This window comes from Trichosurus vulpecula, chromosome 5 (genome assembly GCF_011100635.1).
Source record: "Trichosurus vulpecula isolate mTriVul1 chromosome 5, mTriVul1.pri, whole genome shotgun sequence".
Taxonomy (NCBI): domain Eukaryota; kingdom Metazoa; phylum Chordata; class Mammalia; order Diprotodontia; family Phalangeridae; genus Trichosurus; species Trichosurus vulpecula.
In genome coordinates this window covers 20,666,228-20,688,059 of record NC_050577.1, presented here as the reverse complement: position 1 = coordinate 20,688,059, position 21,832 = coordinate 20,666,228, and the positions used below count along the sequence as shown (strand labels likewise).

Genomic DNA, 21,832 nt, shown 5'->3' with positions numbered 1-21,832 from the left:
TGCCCCTGAACATACAGTTCCCAACATCAGATTTTCTCTGAACAATCCAAGAGATGTGGAAAGGGGAAAAGTAGGCAATGGCCTGCCAACAGGGCTGGGTGGGCACAGGGCTCCAAGTCAGCTCCTAATGCCCAAGCAGCAGAGCTCAGTGACGTGGCAGATCTTAGAGTCAACACAGCATACCTCAAGTCCAATGCTTTACCTGCTAGGTCACCAATGCCTAGGACATAGTAGGGGCTTAATAGATCCTTTTGATTCATCGATTGTCCAAAGTCATTCTCTGGTAAGTCAGGGGCTTGCTGCTACGGAACCAGGAAGCATATTGCCAGGGAAATAAGAACGCAGAACCATTTTCACCCTTTGCCCTCCTGAAGGAGGAAAAACCTAAATACAACATTCCATTATCTGTGAGCAGATAGGTTAATTGCTGGCCACCCAACACCAGGGGCCTCTCCAAATGATGGCTCCTATGAATTTTGTAAGAATTCAACTTCCTTGCTAGGGAATCGTCTACATTCCTATACCTTGCCACGCCAAGGATGCTATTTTGTATCTTTGTAGCCAGGCAACTTTTGCTACAATGAAGTTAATTTTTTATTCAAATTCTCAATGTGCCAGAATCGTGCTTAAATTCATTTGCTCATAGTCTCCTTTATTAAGTCCTTATGAAATTATTTCCTTAACTAGACTTTTCTCCAAGAAAATGCAATTAACCTATTTATGAACCAGTGATCATTATTAATAGTAGTAATGCTATAATAACTTACTTTTTAAACATAGCACTTTCTAGTCACAAAGTACTTTAATGCACATGGTCTCATTCAGGCTCCAGAATAAACAGGTCTTACATTTTTTAGAAATGAGGAAACTGAGACCCATAGAGCATAGGTGTCTTGCCTGAGGTGCTAATGCTAGTTATTAATGAAACTGGCATTTAGGCCAGATTACCTGGCTCCAAGTTCACTGATTTTTCTATTACATACCACTCCAGATAACAGAAATTCTGAGGATCAAAAAAAGGCTTCCAGAGATGGTTCAGAAGGGCTTCCCAAAGCTAGCACTCAATCATTTAGCAGTGGTTAATTAATCATTAATATATTAGTTATTCTATATTAATATAATATAGAATATATCATATGATATACACAATACATAAAATATAATATATAAAGTATGATAATTATTAATCAAAAATATAATTATTAATTATAGTTAATTAATCATAATTAATCGTTAATATGTTACTACTATACGCCAGGGACTCCAGATGCTGGAGCCACAAAAACAAAAGTAAGCCCTCATGGGCTTATGTTCTACGTGGCTAGACTGTTGGTGATTCATAAGGGGGTGCTGATGAGTGGCATGAATAGCTTCACTCTGCTTTCCTCCCTCTGCCCTTTGTTCTAGCCTGGGCCAGAGATGAGCAAAGTAGTTGTTGAGAACCTTTTGGAGATGGCCAGTGCCTTGGCAGGGGGATGGATTGGATGACCTCTGAGAGCCCTTCTGATTAGGGAGACAGTGCAGAGTGGAAAGGGCCCTAGATTTGGAGTCAAAAGACACAGTTTGAAAACTCACCTTTGACTTACTACCCATGAGGCTTTGGGCAAGTCACTGACCCTCCATGGGCCTTAGTTTCCTCATCTCTAAAATGAAGAGGCTGAACTACATGGCCTCTGAGGTCCCTTTCCGCTCTGGGGTCCTATGAGCTAGCAACACTGTTCCACTTAGAAAGGGCTGAACTTTTACCACAGGTTTCCTGAAGCTACTGGGAAGGGTACCCCAAAGCCTGTGTGCTCTCTTCGCCCCCCCCCAGCTTTCAGGGACTTTCATTTCCCCCCTACAATACAGGCTTTATTTTGACACCTGCAAAATTAGCCATAATGAAAAAGTGGCCTCTCGCCAGGGCACCATCGGGCTCTCTGTGCATTACAGTGCCATGTAATAGAATAATTAGAGTAATTATTTATAGAGCCTATCAAAATCCTCGGCTGAAAGGGGGCATTGGAGTTCACTGAAGCCATGAAAACCCTCTCAGCAGGTGGCATCCACTAATGGAAATTCCCGGCCAATGAGAATGGGGCTGATCAGGGAGAGAACCAGCTTAACCCAAGTTAACAAAAGCTGCTCTCTGTTTAACGAGCTTCCTAATTTGGTTCCTCTGGAGACCCAGAGAATGTCAGTGGTCACCAAGTCCAACCCCAAGAATGCCCTTGACATGATCTCTGCTAAGCAGCCATCCTACCTTCATTATAGCAGGGCTTCTTAACCTGGGCTATATGTTAACTTCTTTTTGTAAATGTATAAAGTATAGAGTAAATTTATAAATATATTTCAATAGAATTGTTTTCTTTGTAATTCTTTACATTTTATTTTATGCATTTAAAAACATGATTCAGAGAAGAGGTCCATAGGCTCCAATCAATTGCCCAAGTGTTTTATGCTATCAAAAGCAAAGGGTAAAGAAGTCCTGTTTTACAAATGTGCAATTAAGAGAAAACCTGCTACTTGTAGAGGTGCCCCGGTCCACTTTGGGATCGACCTGATTACGAAGAAGTTTAAGATGTCTGATGGGAAGTGTGGTGTAGTGGTAAGAGCATCAGAATTAGGACCAGGAGAATCCTGGGTTTGAATCCTGCATCCAATAACAGTGCGACCACAAGCAAGGCCTTCTACTACTCTGGGCCTGTTCACTCATCTTTTAGCTGGGGACAGTAATATCTGCAGGACTGAACTCATGAGAGACAGCTTGCTGTCATGGAGAGAGGGGTGGACTTAGAGCCTGGCAAATCTGGCCTCTCATACTCTCCAGCTGTGTGACTCTGGACAAGTCACTTAACCCTCTTTTAACCTCAGTTTTCTCCTTTGTAAGATTGGAGGATGAAAAGATTGCTTGCCTTTCAGGGCTGTTTGGAGGATCAAATGAGGGAATGGATATAAATTGCTCAGCCATCCTTAAAGCCTGACATAAATGTCAGCTATTATATTTATTTACATAATTATTGGCTGAGAATGGGCCTCTCTGTGGCTCTATGTTACAAAGAGGTTGGGACCTCCTAGGGGTTCGCACAGTAGGAAGACAATAGGAGTAGTGAGTGGACGAGGAAGAGAGTTGCAAAGAGGCAAATTTTGGCCTGATATCAGAGGAAGAAACAAGCCCAGGTTCCTAACAATGGGAGCTGTCCAAAAGTGGGATGGGCTGCCTGGGGAGGTAGGGAGCTCACTGGAGGTCTTGGCACAGAGATTGGATGACCTTTGCTCAATGTTATAGTAGAGCGTCTTTCTCAGGTAGGACTTTGGGTTTTGAGTAAGAGTCTCTTAGTTCAAATCATAAAGCCTCCCTGGGCTTTGGGTCCCCCTTCCCTAAAGTGATGAGGTTGGACTAAATGACCACTACATCCCCAGACCTCCAGGTCCAAACCTATGATCCAGTGGGTAGATGGTTCCTGAAGTCCCTTCTGACTGTGAGATTCTGGGATTCTGTGTCTTATTGACCTCATGTGGTTGTGACAAGGATCAGATGTGATCCTGTACGTGAGTTCTTTTTGCTCATGTAGGCAGAAGTGTGGCAGTGTGTTAATGAGCACACTTGAGCATCCTGCTGTGTTCTAAAGCAGCTTAGCTACTCTCATATATTAATTTAATGCCTTCGTTCTCCCCACTCCAAGGAATAAGTCTCTATCCAAACCAGTTCACCCCAAATTGTGTATGTATATGTATTTTATATATGTACTTATATTTTATATACAAGTGGAGAAAGCTCAAAGAATCATCCATGCCAATTTGCTAAAGAAGAGATTTACTTAGTGACAGTGAATTTGGCCAACTGGGCCCAAAGCACATTGGTTGGCTTTGGGCCATTCTAAAAGAAGCTCTCATGGGATAAGACGGGATTGTTTGGCAAAATGTGGTCTGCTGTTTTTGGGTGACTCCCTTTATTGTTCCCCGGCTTTCCCACAAGCCTTTCCCTTATTTATCTACAGAAGCTCAAATATTGATGCTTTCTAAAAGGAGGTTTTATAGGAAGTAGACAAAATATTGAGCTTATGGGAAGCAGTTGAGTTTCATGTGCTATATGGATGGAAAGCCCCCCAGAAGTGCCCGAGTTTTATACACACACACACACACACTCACATACACACACGCACGCACACACTATATTCTATTTATACTATATATATTCACTGTGTGTGTATGTATGTATGTATATATATATATATTTACTATATTCTACATACACACTATTTATCTCTGTTTATTTCGGTAAGGGAAAATGAGGACCAAGTGATAGTTTTTTTTCTTCTACTTTTCATTTATCAGTGGCCCCTCTGCCTGAAAGAAAGACAGAGAAATCTGTGCAATCTCTATTGGGCAGTGATTCAACAATATAATTATTGAAATATACTTATTAAAAACATAGATGTTTCTTCTGGAGGAGGCTGCGTCTCCTCCCCTAAGGAGAGGGTCCTATGGGCACATGCTGAATTTGGGCCCCACAGAGCAGAACAAAGATTGTTTGGCTACAACGGCCAACAAAGATTGTTTCTAAAGCATAGTGGCACCTTCTTTCTAACTTGAAGCTTTGGAGAGTTTCCCTGGAGCGCTAAGAGGTCAGAGGACTCATCCAGGATCTTGTAGACAGATAAAAGGTATCACAGGTGGGATTTGAACCCAGATCTTCCTGCCTGTGAGGTTGCTATTGCTGCTTTATTAACAGGAAAAAATACATACATTTTCATGGTGCTCACTTAGACCCTCAGTTTATAAGAATAAGGCACAGAATTCAGTTCCATTACCAATTTAATGGCAGGAAGAACAGAGCAGGGCCATATTTTTAAGTCCATTTTTTTGTAGGGAGGTGGGGCGAGAAAGGAAAAGAAAGACCATAGTTTAAGGAAGCTGGCATGTCTTTGATTCATTCAAGCATTCCATGGACTTTTCAAAGCTCCTGCTCATTATGGGAAGAAAAAAGGATGAGTTACAAACCTCCTATTTATTCAGTGAAACCAACAAAATACTTCCTCTCTAGCCCTTGAGAACACCTCGAAAAAGCTCCCTTCTAAGGCCTGAGATGTGCTGGAACATCCAAGGACCCTTTCGGTGGGTCAGTGGACAAGTCTGGGAGAAGCTCTCTTCCATCATTTACCCTTATTATTTGTACATTTATCATGTATCTTTGCTTCATGGAGTTAGAACAGGACAATTAGCAGTCTGAAGTACCTGAGCACCTGACTCCCTGGGCGATAAGTCCCCACATGAAGTTGGCACAGTATTCACACCAGTGTGGTCCTCGGAATGTGTGGACCTGTGAGTCAGAAAAGAAAAAAAACAAATCAGAAAACCTGGCACAATTCAGAGGCAGGGGAGGGGGGGGGTGTCTAATGGAATGAAAAAGTAAATTAAAATTATGAAATAAAAGGATCTAGAGGACCTGCCCCTCCCATAGGAACCCATTTCTCCCAACAGTTCAGAGTCTGAAACAGGAAAGACAAAGTGAGGTTTGGTGTTCTGATCTTTCACATGTCATTGGCTGCCCCATCCCACTCATGGCACACATACAAGGGTGCATGGTGACGGAGATTAGATAAATGGTCATACTATGGTGCGAGGATCAAGAGCCCATAGCCTCAAAAACCAAGGTAGGAACTGAGCAATCATCAACAGACACAAATATTCCAGTGTACAAAGAAGAAAACAACTTCCATTAAGCAGGGTCTTTCGAGTATATACAGGGTACCTGAACCGTCTTATGGCAGTTTTAGAATTATTAAAGCTTAAACTACACTAAGATTTTGGGGAAACTCTGTATGAGAATGTATAGTTGTGTGTGTATATGTAGGGGTGTGTGTGTGTGTGTGTATACAGTCAATGAACATTTATTAAGTTATAATAAGTGCCTAATATGTGTCATCTATATATTGTATATCTATACATCAATATGCATACAAATATCTATAGTTATATCTGTATCTATATGTTAATATGTATACATATAAATAAGCTAGTAAAAAACTGCAAGACTGCTTGACTTTTTCCTTCTGTGTTTTATTTTACAAAATATTTTTATGAAAAGAAATGGAAAAAAGAGTTAGGCATGTATTTTAATTCCTGTATTAGGCACACATACACACACACACACAAACGCAGACACAGAGAGAGACACAGACACACATACACACACTACAAACTAACCCAGGGGTTCCTGGGCCCATCCAGGAAGGCAGAACCTAAGTGCAGAAAACCTTGGCTGATGTTATAAGCTACAGAACTTCAATACTGGGATTCTTGGCAGGCATGTGTAAACAAAGCCCAAGTGTGGAATAACTAACTGAACCTTCTACAGCAGCACAGAGTGGTGGATAGAAAGAGCTGGCCTCGGTGTCTGGAAGTGCTTGGTTCTAGTCTTACCTGACTCAAGCTGGCTGAGCCACTCTGAGGAGCTAAGACCAAGTTAGAGGCAGGCAGCCACCTTCATTAGCATGGGGAATTTTCTCACCAGGAGTTTCCTATATCCATGAAGTTCTAGGTCTGATCTGTTCCCTCCTCTCCCACTCCCAAGAGCAATTAAAAACTGAGTGGATCTGGTGTGTTAGCTGAGAATGACTTTTAGCCAGGAATGCTGAGACTCTAAGTCAGGAATACTTAGGATGCAGTTGGTTTTTTGGGTAAGATACTGAAACTTTCTGAGACTCAGTTTCCTCAGAAGTAAAATGGGAATAAAGCATTTAACTCTGAGGGTTGTGAGGCTCAACAAATGTAAAGTGCTTTGGCAAACACGATGGCCTAAAATGGAAGTTTTTATTACTAAAGAGGAAGACCAGAAAAATAAAGAAGCAATCTTTGTAGATAATCGTGCGGCATTTGGAAGCAATTAGAACCAAAGCACTAAACATTTCAGAGGCTTTTTAATAGTCTGGCCCAGTGATAACGGGAGGCTAAAAGCTTTTCTAAAGTGTCCAGTAAATATTTAAGGGTGGTCTTTTTGCATCTCTTGGAGCCCAAGTTCAGTTAGAGCTGCCTCAGGGAGAATCTACTAGCCTCAAAAATAAGAATCCCAGAGACTGGTGCTAGAGCCTAGTGTCTCAGCAGAGAAAGGCTTCTGTTCTTGCTGCTTGTCCTCCTGACATCTGGTGAGGCGCGGGATGGGGGTAGCTGCTCACAAATGATTTCACATGAAAACCAAGTATTTTGTGCCTTAAAAAAAAAACTCCCAATAGAAGCTTAAAACTCCTGCATTCAAGCCCGTCTCTGTCACTGAGTGGCTATGTGACTATGAGCATGTCTTCCTGCTCTGGGACTCATTTTCCTCACCTATAAAAGGAAGAAATTGGACTAGATCTTCTCTAAGCTCCCTTCCAGTTCTAAATCTCTGATGGGGTGAATTGTCTGGATCTGTAACAATCTCGTTATTTTTAATAATAATAGTTCATATTTATATAACATTTTAAGATAGTGCTTTACAAATATCTCCTCATTTGACCCTCTCAACAACTCTGGGAGGTAGGTGCTATTATCCCCATTTTATAGTTAGGGAAACTGAGGCAGACAGAGGTTGAGTGATTTGTTCAGGGTCACCCAGCCAGTAAGTGAGGACAAATTTGAACTCACACCTTCCTGACTCCAGGCCCACTGCGCCATCTAGCTGCCTTTGGCCTAAAGCAAAGTGTCCCCCATCCAACTCACTGATGGAAGGACCTACACTGACAGCCATCATGGATCCATCAAGGTACTGAGGCATCACTTCAGGAGAGTATATTCTAATTCACTGACACTTTACATTCTAACTATCATGTGAACAAAATATCATACTAATCAGAATACTCTTTTCTAGTAGATAGATCTCTAGTGAGTCTACTGAAGTTCGGAAGCCCAAATATTTTTAAAATATACTATTCAGTGTTGGACCAAGAAAAACTAAGTCTAGCAGGCTCTGAATTGCCAGGGAATCCTAAGTCCCCACAGAGCCATAACCAGGGCAGGGCAATCAGAGCTTTGTCCTAGGGTGCAGAAATATTGAGGGCACTGCAATTGGGAGGTCATCTAATCCAACCTTTTATTTAAAAATGGGAAACAAAGCCTGGAGAGTGTGATTAACTTGCACAGCTATCCAGGTTGTAAGGAACAATGTCTTTGGACTCCAAATCTAATATCCTTTCTCTGTCCTGTGCTACCCTTCTGATCCTAGGCTAGAAAAGAGGGAAAACAGGGCCTGGATTGTGATTTCATTGATAGAGGGAACTCTCAGGTGAGGAAACTCCCTCCACCAATAGAGGTTGGCACTTTCTCTGCAACTTAGTCTTAGAGAGCTGGCCAGAGCAGTGTGAAGTTATTTTCCTAGGGTCATGCAGCCAAAACAGGTCAACACCAAGGCATAAAGAACCTCCAGGTTTTGAGACTGCCTCTCTGTAGGGTTTCTAAAATTTCCTTTCATTTCTAATACTGTTTCTTTGCAATTTAAGGTCACAAAGTCCCATTTTTATTGGCTTCTTGCATGAACCACCTCCTCAAAACTCTGCTAAATACACACACACACAGCCTCATATAAAAATCAGGCAGCAAGAGAACAGAAAGGGGGGGAGGGTGGCACAAGAGTGTCAAACATGAACCTGATTTTGAGCTCTGGGTTTTAGTTCATTACGCTCTTTTCCTAGGGCTGAAACACTGCCCCCATTTCATTTAGCTCCACTGAGTCTCTGATTTCTGTAGGGCCCCAGAGACAATGTTTTATATGCCAAGCCAGAAGGCTTTCTCCTTATTTGGGGTAGGGGAGGCTTCATAGTGCCCTGCCTTCTCCCCAACCACAGCCCATCTCAAAACCTGACTGACTTTTTCCATCCTCTGAGGTTTATTGATTTCACCCCCTTGCCCCGAACATGTTTTCAGAGAAAGAACATTTTGCAAACCCAAGAGCTGTAACAAAAATACCCTAGACAGGAAGAAAATACCCCAGACAGGAAGAATGTTGGTCCAAGACTATCACAGCCCGAATTGCCCAAATATCATGGAGAGCCTGTGGTCACGGTCAGCCTGGAATTCTTAAACCAGCCAACGAGATAAGACGATGTGGTGGGAGATAAGATACCTTAGACAAAGAGCACAAAAACGACAGCCTACTCAAAAACAACAGTAACTGACTGGTCTGGAAAGCTTCTCAAAGCACTCCCAGGAGCCAAGTGAGTGGGACCCGTTTTGGCCAGTCCCAAATTACTGTTTGCTTCAAATTTGCTGAACTTGGAAAGAATTGTATGTACTCCCTTTACAGAACCCCATGGTTCTGTAAAAACAAACTCCATTAACACCCGCTCTCACACCCCTACCTCTGGATCAACCAGTGTCAATTATCACCGAAAGCCTACTCAGTAGCAGCAGGGAGGAGAGCCATAGCTACTGAGCTGCATTGTCTGGGGGCTTGAGCTTTTAGATTCAACCAACAGCGGGAACTGGAAGATGTGAGTTCAAGCCTGCCTCGGAGGCCTAAAACTTAACCTCTTAGTGTCTCTGCTGACTCTCTAAGGTGGGCCGCTGGTTTGTCCAGTGGAGTGAGTTTGGGAATTGGCCTATATTTGTGAATCTGGGTCAAAACTACGCAAAAAAGCCCAACAATAAACAATAAAGAGACAGTGCAGAGTAATGCAGAGCATGCTGGCCTTGTAGTCAAGGGAGAGCTGGGTTTGAATTCCGCCTCTGACACTTACCAGCTGTGTGACCATGGTAAGGTTACAAACTTTCTGAACTTCATTTTTTCGCCTATAAAATAACTGAGCCTCAAATATATGAGAATGGTTTTGTTAGTCAGCAAGTATAAGCATAAGCACTATGTACCAGGAATTGTGCTAAGCACCAGGCACACAAAGGCAAAAGATGGTCTGTGGCCTCAAGGATCTTACGATCCACTTTAGATTGTGATAAAATAGATTATGCACTGTTATTATCAGCACCCTATATATGAACAGAGACAGCCAATTCAGTACAAGACTGGTCTGAGATTCATGAAGGTTTGGATTCAATGCTGCTTCTGACATGTTAGCTGTGTGACCCTGGTTTTAACTTCTGGGGGCCCCCCGGCAGCACTGTAAGAGTATAAATTATAGATGGGGCGCCATTCTGAACCAGTGGAGGGAGTTTCCATACTGGGAGTTCCCTATTTCCAATGAAAATCAAGTCCGGATTTAAACAATAACATACACAAGGTGCTGTATAAATTCCAGCTATCTACCTAAGGTGATATTTGTTCAATCTATTCCTTATAGTCAAGAAAATAGGAAAAAATAGTATTTTATACCATTTGAGTCAATCAACATTTATTAAGCACTTGCTGTGTGCAAAGTGCTGTGAGAACTATTTCTCTTATCTTCCTGGATCCAAAGATAGTTGCTGTGTGTGTATGTGTATGTGTGTGTGCGCACGCGTGTGCGTGTGCGTGCGTGTGTGTGTGTGTGTGTGTGTGTGTGTGTGTGTGTGTGTGTGTATGTGTGTGTGTGTAGAGTATACAGGTGGTGTGCATGTGTATCTTGAGGGGGACCAGGTTCACAAGTGTTCAACAGAAAGGAGACAGCCCTGATCTTCGAAGCCACAGAGCTAACTTTACCAAAGGGACACGGCAGCTCTTCTGAGCTTGTTTGCAGAATGGTGAGTGATGCCCTGCCCAGGGCACCCCATCAGCTGCTATCTGCCAAGCTTCAGGTAACCCCAGATGTCAGAACTAGTCCCAATGAGTAGAAGTCAGGAAGCAGAATGTGTGGGCTTGCTGTCATGGAAGGCTTCCTAACCATGTCATTGTTGTTCAGTCATTTCAGTCATGTCTGACTCTTGGTGACTTCATTTGGGATTTTCCTGGCAAAGCCATTTCCTTCTCCAGTTCATTTTACAGATAAGGAAACTGAGGCAAACAGGGTTAAGTGACTTGCCCAGGGTCACAGAGCTACTAAGTGTCTGAGGCTGATTTGAATTCAGAAAAATGAGTCTGCCTGACTTCCCTGCACTGTGCCACCTAGCTGCCCCATGCCAGCTGTCCAATGGGCTGCCATGGCCAATTCAAGATCTAGAGCTGACTAGAGGAACCTTAGGGAAGGGACGTGTAATCCAACCCCTTCACTTTACAAGAGAGGAAACTGAGGCCCATAGAGGTCACACAGGGAGTGACAGTCCTCTTGTTTTCTATCAGAAGGGAAATACAGACTCTCCTAAAAAAGGTGTTAGTTTCCCCCAGACCTGCTCCTGCTCCAAACTCTTCCTTCATTAGGGGCCACCTCTTACAGGAGGCACCATCGCGAATGGAAATGCAGCGCCCAGCTTCTCGTACCTCTCAAAGGTTTACACGCTATGGGGGACCTCATCCTGAAGGCTTTGGGCATGCAGAGCTCCCTCCAAACCTGAGTGTTAATGTACACGTATGTCAAAGAGCACGTCCTATGGAAGGTGCATATTTCAGAGAATGATTCCCAAAGGAAAACCCTCTGGAAGAACCTGTTTAGACAAAGGGATGTTTGCACACTGGGCATCCTTTCTCTGCTATATTGCTGTCTCCTCAAAATGTTCAAAACTGATATTAATAATGAAGAGTTCTGCTATTTTCCCAAGGCACTAATCCAAGATGGGACAGAGAACCTTCTAAGATCTGCAAACAATATCTGGTGATTCACCTACACACAAACAACACTATCAGAACTCTAGGAAGCATTGCTGAGAATAACAAAGTCCTAGGAAGGAAACCAATCACTTTCAGGGCAGAGGTGGTGTCTCTTCTCTGGTCCCAGTGGAAGGGAAGGGTTTCAGAAGACAAAGGCTGATTTCAGAAGTTTGTCAACTAGATGGTGTCAGACAATGGGATTTGGAGCTCTCTCTGTGGGCACGTGTATGTTTCTTTGTCTCTCTCTCTGTCTTCCTCTCCCTCCCCTTTTTTAGACAAGATCTCCCTATCTTGCCCAAGCTGGAAGTGCAGTTGGATTGTTGGGATGATGGGTTTAATTTAAGGAGTTGAAGTTTAATGAGATAAACCTGAAAGTCATCACACTTGAGTTCAAAGAATCAGCTTCATCCATACAAGATGGGGGTGGCATGGTTCCATAACTCATCCAAAACAAATCGTGGGGTTTTAGTGAATGGCCAGTGCAAGACCAGTCACTAGGACACCACAGCAACCATGAAAGTCTATGAGACCATGGGCTTCTGTCAGAGCAGCAGTGTCCAAAAAGTGGGTGGCCATAGTCCGGCAGAGTATGGCTGGACCTCGTACCCCTGTGCTATCACAGGTCTGGAGAATCACATTTTAAGAAGGGGTATGATAACTTAGTGATTTTCAAAAGAAGGGCCACAGGATGATGAAGGGCCTGGATGTCAGGCCACTTGAGGCCTGGGAATATTTAGCCAGGAGAAGAGTACACTTGGTCTTCTCTTCAAGTATGGCCATGGTCACTCTCTACAAGTGGGATCTAGAATAGGGGGGTCAATATATTCTGTTTGACCCCCAAGGCAGAGCTAGAAAATGGGCAGCATATGGAAAATGCAGAGGGGCAGACTTAGGCCCAAGGGAGGGGATAACTGCCTAACATCGATAGTTATCCCAGAATGGGTTGACTTGGGACCTTCTCAGTTTTCCCTCAGCAGAGCTGTTGAAGCACAGGCGGCCTGGGCCTTCTCAGGTGTGAAGGAGAGGCCTTCTCATTCAGCTGCAGGCAGGTGGACTCTGAGGCTTCTTCCCATGAGAAGTTTCTTTGGCTTCATGAGTCATACTTGACACCTGTCCTCCTACAAAGTAGTTCCCCTTCCCAACCTCGCTGTATGTGAAAGGCTCTACCATTCTTTACATCGTGGAGACCTTTGAGGTTTGTTTAAAGAGGCTGATAGCAATGCATAGGGAACTCATCAACAAACTTAGAAAAGAAATCTGGAGAAGATAGAAGCAAGCCCAGCCAATGAGGATGACTGTAGGAGCAGGGCAGGGTCCTGTAAAAATAATGTCAGGATGAACTGAAGCTGTTGAAGGAAGCTCAATTCAACCCCAAACTGCCTTCTTAGCTTTATCGGGAGAAAAAGGAAGATCACCGAAGGGACAGGACGTTTGCCTGGGATGGATGAGATGGTTATAACTGACCAAAGAGAGAGGGCAAAGATGCTCAATTCTTAATTTTTTGTTTGTTTGTTTGTTTTCTCTGGCAAGGAGAATGACCTCTGAAAAAGATCTACAAAATAACTAACAAAAATGACTAATGGGATATGGGAAGTGTGCCACCAGATTAGAAATGGGAACAGATCATGATTTTCTCAAAAGGAGAAAAGAACAGAGCCTGTAAATTATAAGCCAATAAGCTTGGCTTTGACTCCTGGGAAATTCTAGAAGGATCATCAATGACATGGTTGATGAGTGTCTAGAAAGGGAAGCCACGGTTGCCAAAAGCCAACAGGGCTTCATCTAGCACGGGTCATGCCAAACTAACCCTCATTTTCTTTCTAGATAGGATTACTACAGAAGTAGATGAGATTGCTAGGACAGCTTGCCTAGATTTTAGCAAAGCTTTGAATCAAGCACACGATACTGTTCTTGTGGAGAAGATGGAAACATCAAGATAAGAGCACAAATCAGATGAATTCAGAGCTTGTTGGCTGGTCAGATTCAAAGAGTAGTTATCGACTACAGTGCTCAGCATGGCAAGAGGTCTCTAGTGGCATCCCCCATAGATCAGCTCCTGGCCTCGTGTCTGTTAACATTTTTATCAATGCTCACTACATGACAGAGTTAGGACCATTGAGCTGAATCCATAAGCTGAAATGCCGTCTTGTCTTTGGGTACCAAAAAAACGCCTTCACAAATATGAGATGGAGGGGGAGACATGTTTAGTTAGCAATTATTCTGAAAAAGATCTGGAGGATCTCAGTGGACTTCAAGCACAGTAAATCAGCAGTGGAAGCAAAAAAACAAAACAAAACAAAACACCACAAACTAAGTTCATTTTGGAGGTTTAAACCTGAAGAGGGATTAGACTTGTTCTCTTTGGTCCCAGAATGCAGAACCAGGAGCCTGGGGGAAATGGCAAAGAGGCCTGTTTGAGTCTGATGTCGGGAAGAACTTTCAGACAATTTTGTTGTTGCTGTTTAATCATTTCGGTTGTGTCCCACTCTTCATGGCTCCATTTGGGTTTTTTTTTGGCAAAGAGACTGGAGTGGTTTGTCATTTCCTTCTCCAGCTCATTTCACAGATGAGGAAACTGAGGTAAACAGGGTTAAGTGACTTGCCCAGGGTCATACAACTAGGAAGTGTCTGAGGCCACATTTGAACTCAGGAAGATGAGTCTTCCTGACACCAGGACCAGGGCTCTGTGCACTATGGCACCACCTAGCTGCCTCTTCCAGACCATTAGAGATGTTCAAAGTGAAACGTACTGCCTCAGAGGGCTTTGAGGAGAGGCCAGGGGACTACTTGGCAGAGGTGTGATTGTGGGGATTCCTTTGAGAGTGTGGTTTGGTCTCGATGGATGCTGAGCTCTCTTTCAACTCTCCAGTTCTAAGTACAAGCTTACCCTCGAATAGAATGTAAGATCCCTGTGGGTAAGAGGTGTTAATTTTAACTTTGTATTACCTGTATATGGTACAGCACCTTGTACACAGTCAAGTACTTAATAAACACTTGTTGCATTGAGTAAAATGTACATCAGTACATTAAGGTTTTGTGATCTGATCACAACTCATCCATGACTTGAGAGGTGGGTCTTAAAGATGTCTCAGGTTCAGAAAAATAAGAGACTTAGCCATCTTTACAAATTAGTAAGTGTCTGAGGCCAGATTCGAACTTGAGTCATCTTGACTCCAACTCCAGCCCTTCATCAAGACTGTTTCTCTGAATAAAGCCTTCAAGGGTTAAAATGTTTAAAAAAACTCACACACTAAAGATTTGTGATCCAAAGCCCATAGAAATGACAGAGACCCCTTTGATGAGTGTTCTGTTCTTTCTTCCAGGTCAGGGGTTTCTTACAGAAAATTCTCTTTTCTATTTATAGTATGATGTGCCTTTTGGAATGTTTATCCAAAAATGTGCAGTGTTTCCAAGTTAAAGCTAGTCTGTGGTTTGCAGCAGGGGGCTGATTGGGGCTGGGGAGTGGGGGGGGGGGGATGGGAATTACTCAGAATAGACCATGACAAACATGCCTTCTCCTGGACATTGGCCTGAGACACACGCCACCATAGAGCCTGGATCAGCTCTCCCCCGTACCTATTATGGTGTGGCTGCATCTGAAAGAAAACACTCCAGTTGGCCTCTTTTGTGTTTTTTTTTTTTTAAATCAAACTGTCTTAATTTTCTCCTAATTATCTTCTCGAAAGATGCTACCACATATAGAAGTGACAGCAGATCAAGAGTTAATAGGAACATTTTCAAAATTCATTTGTCTATGGGGTGGGGGTAGTACAGGAACCATCTAGCTAATTAAAAGCCTTAAAATTCATCAAGGCTCCCAGAGCCTAAAATTTTTTAAAAGATTAGTTTTCAGAAAAGATCCACCCACAGCAGTGAGTGGATTTGTTAAACAAAAGCCAAGTAAGATCCAGAGCACAGTAGCTATTCTGTGTAGGCATGGAGAATGGGAGGGCATGTTTCCAAGTGCATTTGAAAGCCAGAGGAATTTTGAGGAGGAAAGAAAAAATGCATGAGTCAAAGAGGATCCAGCCTCCCAGTCATGAGACCCCCATTAAAATGGTATTTTTCTGTCAAACGCACAAGAAAACATTTCTTTTTCTTTAAAAGGCTAAGTTTTAATAGGAACAGAAATAGCAACATAGGGAAGATGGGGAGGGGGAGAGAACTTAGGTTTAGAGCTGAAAGAGATCAACCCTACATTCTACAGATGAGGAAATTGGGGTCCTAGAGAAATTTGCCCATGATCATAAAAGTAGGCTCTTTATCCCAAGAATTCAACCTGATTCTGATTATAAGGGAGAGAAGAAACAAGGATCCCAATAGAGCTTCTAAATTCTATGGAAAATGATTCTTAATGCTGTTGTTCAGTTGTGTCTAACTCTCTGGACCCCATTTGGGGTTGTCTACGCAAAGATACTGAAGTGGTTTGTCATTTCCTTTTCCAGCTCATTTTACAGATGAGGAAACTGAGACAAATAGGGTTAAGTGACTTGTCCAGGGTGACCTAGCTAGGAAATGTCTGAGACTAGATTTGAACTCAGGTCTTTCTGACTGCAGGCCAACACTCTATCTACTGTGCCAGGTCTTCAATTATCCTTTAGAGGTACAGTATCCCAGTAGCCAGCACTGTCCATGCTCTCCATTCATTGGGCTTGCACCAACAGAACCCACACATGGCTCTCATGGACCCACGTGGCTCCTATGGATGATCTGTGGTCAACAGGATGAAACAATTTCCCTTGTCATTTCTGACAAGGGGTTTTGTCATTCAGACAGTGACTTGTATTATCAGTCCTAAGGCATGAGGAGAGATCCAGAAACAGGGCAAATCATTGTCTGTTCTCCCATCCTTCCCTTTTCTTATCTTCATTTCTTCCAGCTTCCCAATTCTAGCTCTCTGCTCTGCTCTGATTCCTTTATACTCATCCTCCCAACCATGACATCCTAAATGAGGAAACTTGGCGTGAGCATCCTTTAGAGTGAGCCCAACCTTTCTTCCAAAGGATTCTTGCTGTTGTTCATTTCATTAAGTATCTGACTCTGTGACCCCATTTGGGGTTTTCTACGCAAAGATGATGGAAAGGTTTGCCATTTCCTTCTCCAGCTCATTTTACAGATAAGTAAACTGAGTCAAACAGGGTGAAGTGACTTGCCCAGGGTCACATGGCTAGGAAGTGTCTGAGACCACATTGAAACTCAGGAAAATAAGTCTTCCTGACTCCAGGCCCCTCACTCTATCCACTTTCCTACCTAGCTGCCCTCAAGGGATCCTAGGACCTTAGATTTAAGATTGGAAATTTAGAGATTAAGGACAACTTACTGGCTTCACCTTGGAGGGAACTGAGGCCAAGAGCAAGGTTGACCTGTGAAAGCTGAGGGCCTGAGGCCAAGAAGGAGCTAGGCTTGAAACCTGTCACTTAATTTCTGTGGGAATTGTTTTCTCATCTGTAAAATGGGGATAATAGGACCTTCTTCCTAAAGTGGTTGTGAGGATCAAATATGATCAAAGTCCCACAGCCAGTAAGGGGGAAGAGAGCTGGGATTTGAACTCGAGTCCTCCACCTGCAGACCCCAACACTAAGTGACCACTGCCACTGGCTGAGAGGGTAAAAGGACCAGATTGTGATTTTCAGAGTGTAAATAGCTTCTCTAAATGTCACACCTGGAACTGTGATGATTCAATGATTTCCCTAGTCCAGCTTTTCTCCAACCAAATTCTCACCCTGTTCCTTCCATCTGACCAACGAGCTGCCCAGGGTTTCTCTTTGAGCTGAACGGGATTTTAAGGATCTTCCAGGGCACCAAGAAGACACAGTCTGCACTTCTGGCCATTCATGTATTCTGACAATGGCCTAGGTCACAGAAATGACACCCAGAGGCAACTAACGGCCAAACCCGGAACATTAGGTGACTATTCCATTTCATGTACAATAGTCATTTTTAGCTTTCTCTCTTTGGAGAACATGAGGCAGTATAGTGCACTGGTCAGAGCCAGTCAGCCTTGTCTCCGACCTGTAATGGCTGTGTGAGCCTGGCTAAGTCACATCACTTCTCAGTGCCCTAGAGTGTCCCTTGAAAGAAAACTGTTGACCTGCAGGCTAGAGGAAGTTCCTTACAGGGAGGTGTGTACACTGATCATCTTCCAGGTCCCATTCCTAATTCCCCATCTCCTCTCCCTCTGGGGGAGGCAAAGCCCTCTAGGTTTGCTGTAAGGCTCTTAAAATGTGACAGATCCTTCCTTAAAATAGAGACCTATGATCTCATTGGTGTGGGGAACTTCCAGCATAGAGATTCCCTCCACCAATGCAGATTGAGGACTCCCTTGTAAACAGTCTCAGAGAGCTTCTTGGAGCTCCAACAAGTTAAGTGCTTTGCCTAAGGATCACACAGCCAGATCTTTGTACCCTTCACCTCCACAGCTGAACATCTATCCACAAGAACATGCAGCCTCTACAAATGGATTTCATCTTCTACAGAGGTCAAGAGCTGGTAGAGGAGGTGGCCAACCCCTTCATTTTACAAATGAGAAAACTGAGATCCAGGTTAAGTGATCAATTCTCCAGAAAATAAAAACTCTCTCCAGTTGCCAGGAGGAAACTGGGTTTGGACTTGGGAAGACCTGAGTTCAAATCCTCCTTTAGACACTAACAAAGGTGATAACATATGATGATGCCTCCATTATATTCAAACACATGATTTAGACGGCATTCTGAAGCTTTCTTATCTGACAGGAAACCACACACACACACACACACACACACACACACACACACGCCAGTGATCTGATGGAGACCTCAAAGGGAAGTGATTAACCCAAGGTCACAAAGTGCTGGAGACAGGAGTAGAACCCAGATCGTCTACTTCCGAAAGTCTTTCCCTTAGCTTGACCACGTAGTAACCAGACTGGGGCTGTGAAATGGATCGCTTAATTTCACAGACAAGCGTTGGAAGCACCCAGTTGAAAAGTCCATCCGCCGCTCCCTCCCTCCCTGCCCATCCCACCCTACTCTCCCCCACTCCACCGAAGTCAATTTCTCGCCCCCAGAAAACTCATCCAAAAGTCAGCTTACTTACCTTGAAGTTGTGGGTCTTTTCATAGTTGCAGTGGTTCTCATTCTGCGTTAAGGCAGCTCTTCGGACCAGAGAGGAAATCTGCGAATAGGCAAAGAGATTGAGCGGGAGCCCAAGCCAGACGCCCTTGGCCCCCACCCGGCCGGCCAAGGCCATGGCCAACAGCTCCTGCCACTGCTTCCGGCCCGGCGTGGTTCTGCGGCGGGCCACCGGACACGCGGCCTCGGCCTCGGGCCACAGCTCCTGGGGGAGCCCGGCTCGGCCATCGCCCAGCAGTCGACTGGCATCCCGGGAGCTCCGGAGGGCCGGCACGTCGGGCCAGCTGCGCCGCATGTCTGACATCCAGCGAAGGGCCAGCAGCTGCGGGAGGGCGGCCCCTTCGGGAGGAGAGACCCGGGGCATGTGACTGGCCCCAGCTGCGCAGCGCCGGGCTAGGGATGAGATGGGCTGGGTTGGGCTAGGCTGCCCTCCCTCTGAGCCGAGGTGGGCTGGGCTGGGGGCCCTCCGCTCCAGCAGCTGAATCCTGCAGCTCCCCCGGGGCTGCTTCTTAAGGCAGGCTGGTCCCTAAAACAATAGGGCTCCTGAATGTGCTGTGCTAGCCCGAGGGGAGGTGGGAGGCAGCCAGAAGATCCTGCCTGGGGACCCGCAGTCCCCCAGGGTCACCGCAAAGCTCACCGCAGCCCGGCCACACAATTTTGGCCCCCACCCACCTCCAGCCAAACACGACTGACTCCTGTTTGTTCACAGCCTCCTCCTCTCCTCTCCCCCCCCCCCCACCCCGGCTTTTAACACAGGCACACACACAACTGGCTCCGCTCCCCAGAGACCGAGGCTACATCCAATTATCCTCAGGCTCTGGACACGAACTCCAACAGATTAAAACCTTTTAAACCCTGAGGGTCCTTTAATTTTGAAGGGACATATGCTTGGGATTTTCCTGCGTCTTCTAGTACCGGAGGTTTAAGGCGGTCTTCTTCTAAACGCATTAAAAAAAAAAAACACGTTTGGGGGGCAGGCATTCTAACCCATTGTTAAGACTCCCAGTGCCACAGGGAAGCACAGGGAACTTTGGAAGTGGGTTTTCAGGCTTCTTCTAGACACACTGTGTTGCCCTACCCGTCCCCTCCCCCAGAGATTAAACAGCTCAGAGGCCACCGTCTACTTTCCCAAAATGAAATATCTTGGTGCTTTTCCTATTTCTAAGTGCAATTTATAATTCAGCATCCTAAGTTCAAAACCCATACAGCATGGGTTTGTTCTTGAGGATGTCAGTCAACAAGCATTTATTAAGGGCTTCCTGTGTGCTAGGCGCCTATAAAAGGAAGCAAAATCATGGTCCCTGTGCATAAGGAGCTTTGGAGGGGCTAGAACATGCAAACAATTCTGTACACGCATGACATATACAGAGTAGAGGGAAGATGTTCTCAGAGGGAAGGCATATCCTAGCTCTGGCTTGTTTTCACCCCCACTCATAGCTTCCTCGGGGAAATTTTAGCTTGTGTATCTCATGTCTCTTCTAGGATGAGGATCCCAAGTAAGCACTCTGGGTAATAATGAATATGAACTGGACATCTTTTATTTCACACATTATCTTTCCCCCTCTTTCCTAATCCCCTCCCCCTAAACAAAAGACTTCCAGAAATCAGTATACAATTCTGTGCAGTCCTCCCTAACGCTGATCACTCCCCTTCTCCCACTTTCAAGAGCCTAAGAACATAAGGGCATTTCTGAGCGCCCTCCTTTCTTACCCCCAAATCCCTGGTCTCAGGGTCACTTACATGATTATTAGCTCTCTTTTTTTCCTGATTGGATTTCCCTGACTAACTGTGGCTGTCATCATAAAAGCCATCAACGCTTACGTAGGCTGTTGAATTTGAAAGCCCAAGGGGGCCAGATGGTCAAGGACTGTTACTGAAGTGGTACGGTCTAAGCAATTTCATCTATTGACTGACTTGGGCAGGGCCTCCGAACCTGGTCACTGAGAAAAGCAATTTAGAAAACATCCGCCTTTCCTAATTGGTGTAACACTTTTTCCCTAATTGGTGGAGGGTGAGTGCACTGGCAACACTTGGAAGTTGGGAGGTCTGGATTCAAATCCAGTCTCTGACACTTGCTAGCTGGGTAACTGGAGCCAAATTGTTTCAGGTCTCTGAGGCTCATTTTCCTCATCAGAGAAGTAAGGATGTTTGTAATACCATTAGTTCCTATCTTAAGGGTTATTTGTGAGGCTCAGAGGAGATGAGGCTTGAACATCATCTAAAAGTCAGCCGTTAGTCATGCAGAATGTCACCATTCTTTTCTAAATCAGAAGTCAGGCTTCCATTTCAGCCCATCACTAAGTAAGCAGAGGAAGAAGCTACTTGCCTCTTATGAACCTGTAGAATTACACACAGACACTGTGGGCTTCTATCACTTACAACTAGCCATGTGATCTTGGGTAAGTCAATTCTCTGTGGGCTTGTTTCTCCTGTAAAACGAGTGAGTCAGATTACATGATACCTAAGGTCACTCCCTACTCACAATGCTCTGGTCCTACACTATGACCAAAAACACACAGCCAGTTAGTGCTACAGCCAAGACAAGTCTCCTGACTTAGTCCTTTCCCCACCACAACACAGAGCCTCCTTTGAGTCCTGCGGCTAGTCAAATGAATTTGCATTGTGCTGAGGGCATTTTTCCAGATAGACTAATATTCTTTTGGATCCACTGCAAAACCATTCAAAAACCAAGGTGAGAACAGTTGAAACATTCCTTTGTAAATGAAAATACCTGGGGAGAAATGTAGATGGGACTATGGGACCAAATGAGACAGGCAAGGGCTGAAAGACTGTTAATATGTCCATCTTACTACAGAATGCTCACTGTTACTTCCTTGGTCTTATGGCACTTTGGTGCAGCAGTGGCTGGGGCACTGCACTCGGAATCAGAAAGAGTGGAGTTCACATTGTGCCTAAGATACTTCTTAGCTGTGTGACCCTGGGAAAGTCATGTTACATCTCTTGGACTCATTTTCCTCATCTGTCACATAAGAATAAAAACACTTCTGCCCCACAGAATTGTGAGGTTTAAATGAGATAAAGGGCTTGGAAAATCTACATATTCTATATAGATCTGAGGTAATGGAAAAGACGTGGA

At 44.3% G+C, this 21,832-nt stretch overlaps 1 protein-coding gene across 1 annotated transcript in view; it reads right to left on the bottom strand.

The window, feature by feature from the left end:
• Positions 1-21,832, bottom strand: part of CHN2 (chimerin 2) — a 291,448-nt gene that overhangs the window by 11,044 nt on the left and 258,572 nt on the right. Inside the window, exons 7-8 of the mRNA XM_036761047.1 lie at positions 18,701-18,778; positions 5,218-5,302 (exon numbers count right to left, since the gene is read on the bottom strand). Of these exons, the coding sequence (XP_036616942.1) occupies positions 5,218-5,302; positions 18,701-18,778 (163 nt within the window). The remainder of the gene's footprint in view (positions 1-5,217; positions 5,303-18,700; positions 18,779-21,832) is intronic.